Source organism: Monodon monoceros, unplaced genomic scaffold (genome assembly GCF_005190385.1).
Source record: "Monodon monoceros isolate NGI ecotype Baffin Bay Population unplaced genomic scaffold, NGI_Narwhal_1 Super_Scaffold_3, whole genome shotgun sequence".
Taxonomy (NCBI): domain Eukaryota; kingdom Metazoa; phylum Chordata; class Mammalia; order Artiodactyla; family Monodontidae; genus Monodon; species Monodon monoceros.
This window is the reverse complement of record NW_021703780.1, coordinates 50,912,139-50,924,827: the sequence shown is the minus strand read 5'-3', so window position 1 is coordinate 50,924,827 and position 12,689 is coordinate 50,912,139. Positions and strand designations below refer to the sequence as shown.

General features: G+C 45.4%; 1 protein-coding gene across 3 annotated transcripts in view; it reads right to left on the bottom strand.

Moving 5' to 3' along the window:
* Nucleotides 1-222: 222 nt before the first annotated feature.
* Nucleotides 223-12,689, bottom strand: part of GPD1L (glycerol-3-phosphate dehydrogenase 1 like) — a 57,054-nt gene continuing 44,587 nt past the window's right edge. Inside the window, exons 6-9 of one of the 3 annotated variants that reach the window (XR_003796797.1) lie at nt 11,460-11,693; nt 11,115-11,221; nt 3,060-3,368; nt 223-2,058 (exon numbers count right to left, since the gene is read on the bottom strand). Coding sequence is in view for 2 of the 3 variants with exons in the window: in XM_029243930.1 (XP_029099763.1) it covers nt 3,272-3,368; nt 11,115-11,221; nt 11,460-11,693 (438 nt within the window). In the remaining variant the exon portion in view is untranslated. Of the gene's footprint in view, nt 2,059-2,996; nt 3,369-8,984; nt 9,114-11,114; nt 11,222-11,459; nt 11,694-12,689 lie in introns of those variants that run through there. The other 2 variants (XM_029243931.1, XM_029243930.1) reach the window with 2 other exon arrangements.

Here is a 12,689-nt window from a genome sequence, read left to right as displayed (position 1 = left end):
TCAAAGCCTTACTGCTCTGGCCATCAGCCCCCATTTGTTTCAGGCTCCTGGGGATTTCCCTCACAGTCCACTGGATGGCTGCAACTGGAAGGCCTCCATCCTACACTTACAATTATATAAAAAGATCAGCAAGCAATAGAAAGGAACACAGACAAATGGAAGCAGATGTGTTTGAGGAGTGCATTAGAGATAAAGCCTTTCTTTTAAAATTTGCCTTTTTATTGTTGTCAGTGCAACACAATTCAGGGAGAAAAAGAAAGAGCTTCTTAAATAAAACTATTAAATAAGCTGATTTTAAAAAACAGGATCAGTAGCACAGGTTTGGGGGATTAAATGTTTATTAAATCAAGCTTTTAAATTATATCCACCTACAGTCTGTAAACAAACATAGTACATGTGTAGGTAAAAGGCTCAGATTAGAGCTAGTGGAAAAACTGAAGATTCCTTTGTACAGTGGCACCTCACTACTCCCTGGGCCGATACCATGGGGCCAATGTTATAGCTAAGAGTTAAATGAAAAACCAGAAGGAGTTTAGCTCAATTCCACCTGCCAGGATGGGTTTCAAGACAGGTATTTGTTCCACATTATAGTAGGTTGGATTATACAAGGCAACAGTGTAGTTTTTACATTCACAGATTTGGCTGAAACAGTATAAATTAAGCTTCTCTTCTAGATGTCTCCCTCCCCTATTACCATAATTAGTAAGAAAGGTGAATTAAAATAAATGATGGACCACAGGTGGTTATAAAAATAGATAACTCGTAGAGTAATAAATATCTACAGTTAGCAAAGCACAAACTTATATAAAATTTACCTTTTTCCATATGTGCAGAATATTATAATTATGTTCAAGAGGTACAGTCAGAAGACCTCAGAGTGGTAAGAGGGCATTTATAAAGAAAAAACACTCAAGTACAAAACCCAGAGTAGGAAGCTGAATGCAGGTGAGAATATACAAAAGACAAAATCCGAATTCCTCACATCTGACGATCCTACTTGACAGACACCACAATTAGCTTACAGCCCTTTATGTATCTTAAAAAGCAACACTTTGTTACCTATGTACAAACTTCAAAAGATTAATTATGAGACAAGCAAAAATGGATTGACTTAACAGTGGCCCTAAAATCAATGAAACTTGTAGCATTTTGTGTGCTTTCATATACTTCTGTGTAGAGGAGTTTTTAAAATTCCCACAAAACCCGTTCTATAATCATTTTGGGTATAGAAGGGAAAAAGTCCCAAGCTGGAAAATAAAAAAGGTCAAAATCTCGGGCTTCCCTGGTGGTGCAGTGGTTGAGGGTCCGCCTGCCGATGCGGGGGACGTGGGTACGTGCCCTGGTCTGGGAGGATCCCACGTGCCGCGGAGCGGCTGGGCCCGTGAGCCATGGCTGCTGGGCCTGCGCATCCGGAGCCTGTGCTCCGCGGCGGGAGAGGCCGCAGCGGTGAGAGGCCCACGTACCGCAAAAAAAACAAAACAAAACAAAAAGGTCAAAATCTCAAAGTGACTGAAAATCCATGAATATGTAAGACATTCATAACATTCCCTTAAACACTTATCAAGTACTATGTAAGGTAACTGCAATGTTATCCTGAAACCAATCACATTTACGAAGATACAGTAATTCTCATTCTAATCTAGAATTAAAAGCACTTAGTCCACACAATGTGCGTTTCAGCGAGGTTGACATCCACTTGGCTGTACCTCATAGTGTCACCTTAAAGCTGCGTCAAAGATCCATGGCAGACCTGAACTGTAAAGGTTCAGAATGAACAACACCACAGGTAGTCATTCATCCTCATTTTTTGCAGAGTGAAGGGTATACTTGAGCTGTCCTAAGGTCACCTCAGCCTGGAAACTTTGGCAAATTTCCTTGCCAAAAAAAAAAAAAAAAAATCTCCACAATCTGTCTGGGACTTGCTGGGCTAAATAAACAGGTTCCACTAACACACATTCTACCCCTTCAGGAGGGGTGTACAGATGCAGCTTTTCCCAAACTCACTGGACCTTGCCAGGGAACACTGGAACCACCACTGGATCCCGGGACACTCGTTTCCTATGGAACATGATTTGAGAAATGCCAATCTAAAATAAATTTTCTACAGTAGTGGTTCTCAAACAGTAGTGAGCACTGAAACACATGGAAGGCATGTCAAAGCAGAGACACAATATCCCCACTTCAGAGGTCTGGGGTGGGACCCGGGAACCTGCATTTCTAAGAGACTCCAAGTGAAGCTGCTGGAGTGAGGTCCACACTGAGTGATATCCTTCTAGACAAGGACGCACGCAAGCCTCAGCTGCAGGAAGCCCGCCGACGGCCTCAAGAAAGGCTGCAAATGGCATTTGCTACAACCAATTAGCGTGAGTTCAAACCAGCTCTCAAGCCTGAGAGCCTCTGTCTGTGCCCCTACTCACTGGGCGACAAGGCACAGTGACTGCACCTTAAAAGAGGAATAACAGCAGCCCCCTTTCAGGGGATCTGTGAGGCTTAAAGGAAATATTTGCACAAAAGTACGACCTGACAAAAAGCATCATACAAGTGTCATTAATCAGAAGAATGTGTCAGTCACAGCAGAAAAATCCCAGATGAGTTTTCTGTCTTCTGCCACTGCTGAGCCTTTATGAAAGCACATTCTGGTAGCTAATGAAGAGAAAAGAGGCTAAAAATGCAGAAAACTGCAGTGAGAGGAAAATAGATGAGTGGATTACCTAATTAAAAATAAGTAATTGTTAAAAAAAAAAGATCAACCCACAATCGAAGCAGTTAATTATGTTGGCTTTGAGATAGTGTTTAAAAGTTACAGTATGTTGATCTTTGAACTCACTCACTCGTCCACTTTACCATGTTAATATTGGTTAAATTTTAACCTCAAGAGAATGAGAAAAAAAAAATTCCTTCACGGGAATACATAGGAATTAGATCCAAAACTTTTCGCTGTGATAGTTCCAATCTGATAAGCTACCACAGTGGGAAAATTTCAACAGTGATTTTTAAAAAGGGCCTTTAATTTTGGTTCATAGAAATATCCACAGAATGAAAAAGGAACACACACTCACACGTTCATATATGTGCGTCTAGATGTTGCCCAGTAACATCTTAGCCAATGAACTTCATCTCGCAATTCAAAAATGAACCTGTAAAAATTCATACACATCCATGATGGGATTACGGTCAAGCAAACGTCTTGTTGCCAAGTCCCGGTTTCCATCTGAATCCAAATGACTGATTGGAAAGGCAGGCCTTTCCCTGACAGGTTTAAAGATTCACTTTATATATGCTCTGGATGGCTCTGGAGACAAGACAACATCTCTTGAACGGGCCTGCCTTCGTAGCAGATCTGGTACACCGCAGTGAACAACGGAAACCTGGTCGAGGGGACAGGAAAAGACAAGTTAAGCCATCTGGCCTACCTCACAGAACCAACTAGTCTTTCTCTCCTGCCTAACGGACTACAGACTAGCATATGCTAGTATTGGAAAATAAAGCGACCGCCTTCACATCCCTCCATTATTTGGTCTGCAGAGAGCCTCTGCACGGTGGCTGTAAGAACTTGGTACAACCTAAACCATCCCCTGCCTCGCTGTTTGGAGTGCGCCGTCTACACTCACATCCCAGGGTAGTCTTTATGGGGTGATCTGTGGTCAATGACATCAAGAGTTGTGGCTCAGGCTCTTGGCCAAATCTAGAATGAATCCAAGTTTTTGTCACTATTTTAAAAGGTTGGAGAATAAATTTTAAATCGCAGGGAGGTACTGCTCTTGCTTCTCCAAGAAGAATCATCCAAGAATGAAGATGAGGCAGCCCACACAGCACCATAAATAATGCAGGCCTGGAACATTCTCAAAAGAATCAACGTGGGGACCCACAATTAGCGAAGTGCTGATCTCATGTTGGAAGTGGGGTTTATTCTGCCTTTTCTTCCAAGATGTGAACACAGGTATAAATGAAAGTTTGAAATGGATGAGGGCACGAAGGAGTGAGCTAATAATCCACTGTAAGAAAAGATAACATTATGCCAGGGTACTGCTGGCTCAGCAAGTTCTTATTATTTTTTAATGGCAAGAATCACTAAGGAAATAACTTTATAATTTCAATCAGGCTTTTAAACACACACACATACACACACAGCCTAAAGTGAGCTTGAAGGAATCACAGGAATCTTAAAAGCCATTCTGAAAATTATCCAGTTAAGCATCCTATAAGGACGATGTAATGTCAGAACAGCAAACAGTGCCGATCAGTCATACGTCTTTATGACAGTCTGTCACTGTGGGGTTTTTTTTTTTTTTTTTTTTGTGGTACGCAGGCCTCTCACTGTTGTGGCCTCTCCCGTTGCGGAGCACAGGCTCCGGACGCGCAGGCTCAGCGGCCATGGCTCACGGGCCCAGCCGCTCCGCGGCATGTGGGATCTTCCCGGACCGGGGCACCAACCCGTGTCCCCTGCATCGGCAGGCGGACTCTCAACCACTGCACCACCAGGGAAGCCCCACTGTGGGTTTTTTAAGGTTCAGAATGTTCTGGGGGTTTTGTGGAGTCAGGTAGAGAATCAAATCTGACTCCACAGCCTATTAACTTTGGGCAAGTTTCACAAACCCTCTGACCCTGTTGCTCATCTGCAAAATGGGGCTGGACACTCAAGACTATTGAAGTAACTGACTTATGTGTAAGGTGGACAGTACGACACTTGACATATGGCGGACGTGCAACAAATAAACAGCTTATAAATGCAGCCACAGGGTGGCCACTGGGTCCCAGACTGTTCGAGAGGACAGGGCCCAAGCCTAGTTTGTTCACCTCCACATCAGCACAGCCTGGCCCAGTGCAGGCAAGGGGCAGGTGCTCAGTGAGTATTTGCTGAATGAATTCTTGCGAATGGGAGTTAGAGCCTGGAGATTTCAACCCCTTCCATGGCTGAGTTTTCCTCTTCCTAAGATGAGAACAACTTTATGTCCCTCAAGCAGGGTGGCAGGTGGTTAAGTGGCCACCCGAAACCATTCCCAACCCCTTTCTCTCCTTATTGAGATTGGAAATAGCCTAAGGCTCACTTTCGCAGCCTTTCTTTCACCTAGAATTGGCCCAGTAATTTCTAGCCAGCAAGACACAATACATCTGGGAGAGTTTCTGGGGAAGATCTTTCTCTCCTTGAGAGGCACTGGAGGAAAAATCTGCTACCCAGACTGCCCTTGCTCCCTGCCCCTGAGTGCAGTTGTGTATGTGATGCTTGGAGCTGCTGGAGCCATCTTGAAGCTTTGAGGGAAGGTTAACAAGATCATTAAGCTTCTAATCCAGAGGCAGTGAGCCAACACTAATAATGTCCACCTCCAGATTCTTTGTTACGTGGGAAAAATAACCCTACTGTTCAAGGCATTTTAACTGGGCGTTGCTCTTGAAGCCAAGAGCAATTTTCATGACCAGCCATTTCCAAAATGTGTTCTGTAGATGAGATGTTAACAAGTGATACAGAGGTAGGGAGAGGAGGGATTTCTATCAATAAGTAATTTATTTAACCCTCACAACTGCCCTATGAGGTAGATAATATTATCTCCACTCTATAGATGAGGAAACTGAGGCACAGTTTCTGACTTTGTAGGCAACACTCAACCACTAGGTTATAATGCCCGTCTCAATGCTATTTTCTAAATTTTAAAATGCTACGAAGCCAATTAGATCATTTTGGGGAACTCTCTAAAGAAGGTTAGAAGTGAAAGGAGGACAAGGAAACCATAAACAGAATGAAAAGACAACCTAGTGGATGGGAGAAGATATTTGCAAATGGTATGACCAATAACGGGTTAATATCCAACATGTATAAACAGCTCATACAACTCAACAACAAGAAAACAAACAACCCAATTAAAAAATGAGCAGAAGAAGTGAATATACATTTTTCCAAAGAGGAGTTGCAGATGGCCAACAGGCACATGAAAAGATGCTCAATTATCAGGGAAATGCAAATCAAAACCACCATGAGATATCACTTCACACCTGTCAGAATGGCTATCATCAAAAGGAACACGAATAACAAATGTTGGCCAGGATGTGGAAAAAATTTACAGTCCTACTGGTGGGAATGTAAATTGGTAGAGCCACTGTGGAAAACAGTATGGAGGTTTCTCAAAACACTAAAAATAGAACTACCATACGACCCAGCAATCCCACTACTGGGCACATATCTAAAAAAAACAAAAGCACTAATTTGAAAAGATACATGCACCCCAATATTCATAGCAGCATTATTTACAATTGCCAAGATATGGAAGCAACCTAAATGGTCATCAACAGATGAATGGATAAAGAAGATGTGGTATATATTAAACAATGGACTACTACTCAACCATAAAAAAGAACAAAATGTGGCCATTTGCAGCAAATGGACTTGGAGGGTATTACGCTAAGTGAAATAAGTCAGAGAAAGACAAATACTGTACCATATCACTTATATGTGGAATCTAAAAAATACAACAAACAAGTGAATATAACAAAGAAAGAAGCAGACCCACAGATATAGAGAACAAACTAGTGGTTACCAGCAAGGATGAGAGGGAAGCGGGGAGGGGCAATACAGGAGTGGGAGAACAGGAGGTACAAACTATTATGTATAAAATAAGCTACATGCATATATTTTGTAACATGAGGAATATAGCCAATATTTTATAATAACTAAATGGAGTATAACCTTTAAAAATTGTGATTCACTATATTGTACACCTGTAGCATATAATATTGCACAGCAACAATACTTCCCAAAAAATAAATATTTTTTTCAAAAAGTGAAAGGAAGACAAAAGATAATATTTTATTAAAAAATGGGTGTAAACCAAATAAATCAGCTATCCTACTAATGGATACTGAGGGCTTAGATGTGTCAGGCCTCAATCATGAGCAGGGATGTGCAGTATTATAAGTGAGGCCCCAGGCCTCAAGGAGCTTACAACACTGTTATGGGCTGATTGTACCCCTCCCCCAAACTCACCCAATGCCCCAGCCCCTCAGAATGACTATATTTGGAGACAGGGCACTGAAGGAGGTAATTAAGTGAAAAGGGTTCATTAAGATGGACCGTGGGACTTTCCCAGCAGTCCAGAGATTAAGACTCTGCCTTCCAATGCAGGAGGCTCGGGTTCGATCCCTGGTCAGGGAACTAAGATACCACACGCCGGATGGTGTGGCCAAAAAAAAAAAGATGGGCCCTAAACCAATACGGCTGCAGTCCTCATAAGAAAAGGAGACTAGGACTCAGACGTACACAGAGGGGGGACCATGAGAAGACGCGGGAAGAAGAGGCTTCAGAGAGGTCAACCCTGCTGACACCTTCGATTTCTGTCCTCTATAACTGTGAGAAACAAATTTCTGTTGTGTGAGCCACTCTGTCTGTGGCATTTTGCTGTGGCAGCGCAAGCAGACTAATACAAACACCTGATACTCACACATGGTCATAAAGACACAGGCACAAGGATGTTAAATAAAGCAAATTTCACAACAACAGAAAAACCCCAACAATGTCTATTAATGTCTTAATGTCTATCAAGAGAAGGTTGGTTAATAAACAAACTGAGGTTCTCCCACACCATGGAATGTTCTGCAGCCATTAAATGAGACTTCTAGGTGCAGATGTGGAATGATTTTCAAAGTATATCCTAGGGGGGCTTCCCTGGTGGCGCAGTGGTTGAGAGTCCGCCTGCCGATGCAGGGGACACGGGTTTGTGCCCTGGTGAGGGAAGATCCCACATGCCGTGGAGCGGCTGGGCCCGTGAGCCATGGCCGCTGAGCCTGCGCATCCGGAGCCTGTGCTCCACAACGGGAGAGGCCACAACAGTGACAGGCCCGCGTACTGCAAAAAACAAACAAACAAACAAAAAGACTCAAGAGGAGAGGAGGCCTGATTTAGCCCACACTGTTTACTGTCAGCTTCATGCTTTGGTCATGAGGAGTAAGGAAATGAGGCTAAGCCTGCCAGTTCTGCTTTATGAGTGACAGCTCCACAGGGCGCCAGCTCTCCCCACGCTGCCTCCTCCCCCTCCTCCCTCCCCTTCTCCCCTCTTTCCCCCCTTCTCTCCTCCCCCCTTTTTTATATATATATTTACATATATAAAAAAATATATATATATCCTAGGGGACTTCCCTGGCGGTCCAGTGGTTAAGACTCCACACTTCCAATGTAGGGGGCACAGGTTCAATCCCAGGTTGGGGAACTAAGATCCCACATGCTGCATGGCACGGCCAAAAAAAAAAAAAAGAAAAAAAAATTCTGAAGTGATGAAAAGGGACAAAGCAGACTGTGGAGTTCGTTACCCATCACACAAACAAAAGGGCCATGTGGAAAGTTCACTGAACCCTGAGAAATCCACCTCCATCTGGCGTAGGGATCAGGACCCACTTTAACCTCTGTGCCTTTTTCATTTCTTTTCTTTTTTTTTTTTCTGTACGCGGGCCTCTCACTGTTGTGGCCTCTCCCACTGCGGAGCACAGGCTCTGGACGCGCAGGCTCAGCGGCCATGGCTCACGGGCCCAGCCGCTCCGCAGCATGTGGGATCTTCCCAGACCGGGGCACGAACCCATGTCCCCTGCATTGGCAGGCGGACTCCCAACTGCTGCGCCACCAGGGAAGCCCCTGTGTGCCTTTTTGTATGACTTTAATTTTTTTTTTCTTTTGTGTGACTTTAATTTTTTAAGCCCATAGCACATTAGCAGCAATAGTGTCTAAACCAGGGGTTGGCAAACCATGGCCTGAGAAGCAAGTCTGGCCTGTGACTTGTTTTTGTGCCGCCTGTAGGCTAAGAATCATTTTTACCTTTTTAAAGAACTATGAACAGAAACAAAGACTGTAGGGCAGAGTCCTGTATGTGGTCTACAAAGATGAAATCTTTGTTATGTGATTCTTTGCAGAGAAAGTTTGCCGACTGCTGCTCTAAACAGTAAGTTCAAAGCAGGGAAAATGATTTGTATCTGGAGGATATGAAAGAGGTTCTCTGAGGACAGACCTGGCTTGCCTTGCGGGCGATGATGGCTGAGATGCTCATAAGGGGGTGTCCAGGCAGGCCAAACCGCAGGACAGATGCACACAGGAGTCTGAGAAGGAGGCGGTTGGGGCCAAGGGAGGTCCGCTTCCACTAAAGCAGGGGTCACAGGACATGCTGTTAGAAACAAAGTTGGTACTCAACTGAGATGCCAACCTAAGGCCTGTGGACCTCCTTCTCTAAGAGCAGGAGGCCTCTGAGTTAGAGGTGACCACAGCAGTCATCTGGTCTACCCCTTTGCTTTGTGGATAAACGGCACAGAGCAGCTAAAAACATGACCTGCCCAAGACCACACAGCTAATGAGACACAAGGCCACTGTCCTTCTGCTCAGCGCTCTTTCTATAGCAGGCAAGGGAGAAGGAAATGGACGAAGACCAGCATGGTGATGGCTGGAATGGAAAAGAAAGAAATCCAGGTAAGCGGTGGTGCAAAGGGAGAATAGCAGGACTTGGCTCTACTTGTGCCACTGGGGGCAGGCGCAGTGGGGGATGGACCCATGGGACTCGACACTAGGCCTGGGAGAAGGGCAGGTGCCCCTCAATCCAGCAGCGACCTCACTAAGCACAGGGATGGCTGGGTCGATTTCTAATCAGAAGAAAATGGGACATTACTGTGGAGAGGCAGGTTTCTCCTGCTTGGTTACACTTGCTTTTAAACAGGCAGGTGCTGATCCCAGAACACCTGTTCCAGCCTGTATCCTCCAGTAGTTAGACAACACACACAGGCTCACACCGGCCAGTGTGTCAACTCATAGAATCCTATCAAAGGACAGGACCCTATCCTATCTGTATACTACTGTGGGATCCTAGGACTCTACCTTGGTTGCACACAGATGCCACTTTAAAACTGTGATTGGGAGAGACTCACCATCATCAAACACCCAGGTATTTTTTTAAAGACTTAAAACAAAAATTCCTGATAAAGACTTAACGGTCATTAAAGTAGCCCCAATCACACACAAACCCATCAGTGTCTGCTGTTAAATAGGTAAGGAAAACCATGCATGTCATGGGTATTTTCCTTTTAATCATGATTAAAAGGTAGTTCTCCTCCTCCGAGGCTTGTTTATGACTCCCCCCTCTGCCCGGCTGGCATTGAAAGCCGTTTCAAAAAAATCAAATGCAAATTAAGGAAGGAAGACAAATGCTCTGTTGCCCCTCATTTCTAACTTCCAATAGGGAACTGGACGGCTGAACAAGGGGGAGAGGTGGATGCAGGCGGTGGGGTTAAGATGCAGGTGCTTGGAACCAGCAGCATCTAGACTGACCTGTAGAGGGTAAGGGAGCTGATGGCAGACCCGTGACCCACCTCCCGGTGCAGAGAAGTGCACGCTGGGGACCAGCTCCCCACTCTCCCAGGCACCCACCTCTCCAGACTATTACAGGAGCATTAAGGACGCCCAGGATGTGCCACACAAGCATTTACTGGGTGGTGTGGTAGCATCGTGATTACAAAGACAGGCTTAGCAAATCAACAAGAGGAAGGGCTGGGGCAGCCTCAGACGCTGGGCAGCTTCTGCGGGACTACCGGGCTTCCTCCCTCCATCCCGCAGCAGAGCAAGCTGATCCAAGCCACCTCTAACACGTGACCCGCCTGGACACGTAGCAGAGGATGGGTGGGGAGAGTACAAGGCTGCCCATCACCCCTTAAACAGGGCATCTCTAGTGCTGGAGTCCTGGGGGGAACTTGTCCTTCCTTCTTTTCTGAATTGTTTGACATTTCATTAACAAGGCTGTATCTTTTTATTAAAAGGACAAAGTAATCTTTTTTTAAAATTTAAAATGTATGTCATGTAGCTCTTACCAAACACCCTGCAGGACAAGCCAGAATCTCAAACTTCCTATTTTGTACTATGCCCTACAGCGCTGAGCCTTCCTCCCTCGTTTCGTGTTTTGTGTAAATGCTCATTTTCAGGGTAGGCAGATGCTTCCTGCCATAGACCCTCACATCACACAAAGGACGGAACTAATGCAGTAACTTTCTGCACACACTCATCAAGTGCCTGTGCTCATGTGCTGACCAGGCTGGGGGTCGTGAGCAAGGCGGGGGGATGATGGCCGCTCCCCTGGCCTCATGGACAATGGGACACTTACTTGTCGAGCAGCCCCTTCTGTTTGAGTATGCGGTACACCTCGGCCGAAGTCTGAGGTCCTTGCAGCTTCTGCCCATTCAGCATCTCCTTCTCCAATTCTTCGATGGTCTTAAAAACAAAGGATGAAAACAATCTGTAAAATCTAGAGCATCACTTATTTTAAGAGCAGAGTGGGGGAGGAGAGCTGCAAGCCAAGAAAAGATAACGACATACAAGGCAGAGGGTATAGGAATGAAGCGCTTTTAAGCAAAGGCAGATGGGGGTTAGCAGGACAAGCCCAGCACACACAGCCTCCACCCACAGGTCAGTGGCTCTCCCCAGACTGGGATCCCACACCGGGGGTTACCTTTCCGGTCCTGGCAAAGGCCTCGGCCACCCTGCGGTTCCGGCCCCCATAGCAGGTGGTGATCAGATCAGCCACGCCACAGCTCTCCAGGAAGGTGGCCGTGGACACCTGGCCCTTGCAGAAGATCCTGGCAAAGGCAATCATTTCCATGAGCCCCAGGCGGATGACAGCGGCTTTGGTGTTGTCGCCACAGCGGAGGCCGTCGCAGAACCCGGCTCCCACGGCCACGATGTTCTACAAAGGAGACAAGAAGCCCGGGGATGCCATCACACGCCCGCTGGGGGAGAGAATGCAGGGAAGGCAGGGACACTGGCTCCCCTGGGTCCCACACGACCCAGGGTTCTTTTTTTTTTTTTTAACATTTATTTATTTATTTGGCTGTGCCGGGTCTTAGTTGCAGCATGCGGGATCTTCATTGCTGCGTGCGGTATCTTTTAGTTCCAGCATGCGGGATCTTTTAGTTCCAGCATGCGGGATCTTTTAGTTCCAGCATGCGGGATCTAGTTCCCCAACCAGGGATCGAACCCAGGCCCCCTGCATTGGGAGCTCGGAGTCTTAACCACTTGACCACTAGGGAAGTCCCACGACCCAGGGTTCTGCTTTTGTACCCGTGAGAGAGAGTAGAAAGAAGGGACCAGGCTCCCATATTCCCATTCACAGGGCAAAGAGCCCACACCTGTGCTCAGAGGGGGGCATCAGCCAGAATGGGAACGGTGGATGGTAGTCTCTGGTCAAATACTGTTTGAACAAATGGTGTTTTTTTTTTTTCTTTGCAATAGGTGCTTTTATTTATTTTATTTTTTTTCCCTCCCTCTTTTTTTCTTTTATAGTTGAATAAATCAAATGCTTTATTCAACTATAACATTCACAGAAAAGTAGTCAAATCATAGCACAGCCTGATGAATTTTCACAAACCGGACACACCTGTGTAACCAGCTCCCTGATTGAGGAGTAGAACGTAACCAGTGCCCCAGGAAGGCCCCTCTGACTTTCTCCTGGTCACCCCTGCACCAAAGGTAACCTCTCTCCTGACTTCTAATGGCACAGGTTTACTTTCCTTGTCCTTAAACTTTATATGAATAGAATCATACAGGGTGTGATCCTTCGTGTCTATCTTCTCTGTCTCAATTTGACATCACGTTTGTGAGCTTCAGCCGTATTTTTACACATAACGCATTTATTTTCATTGCTACATTATATTCCATTGTGCAAATATACTGCAATTTATCT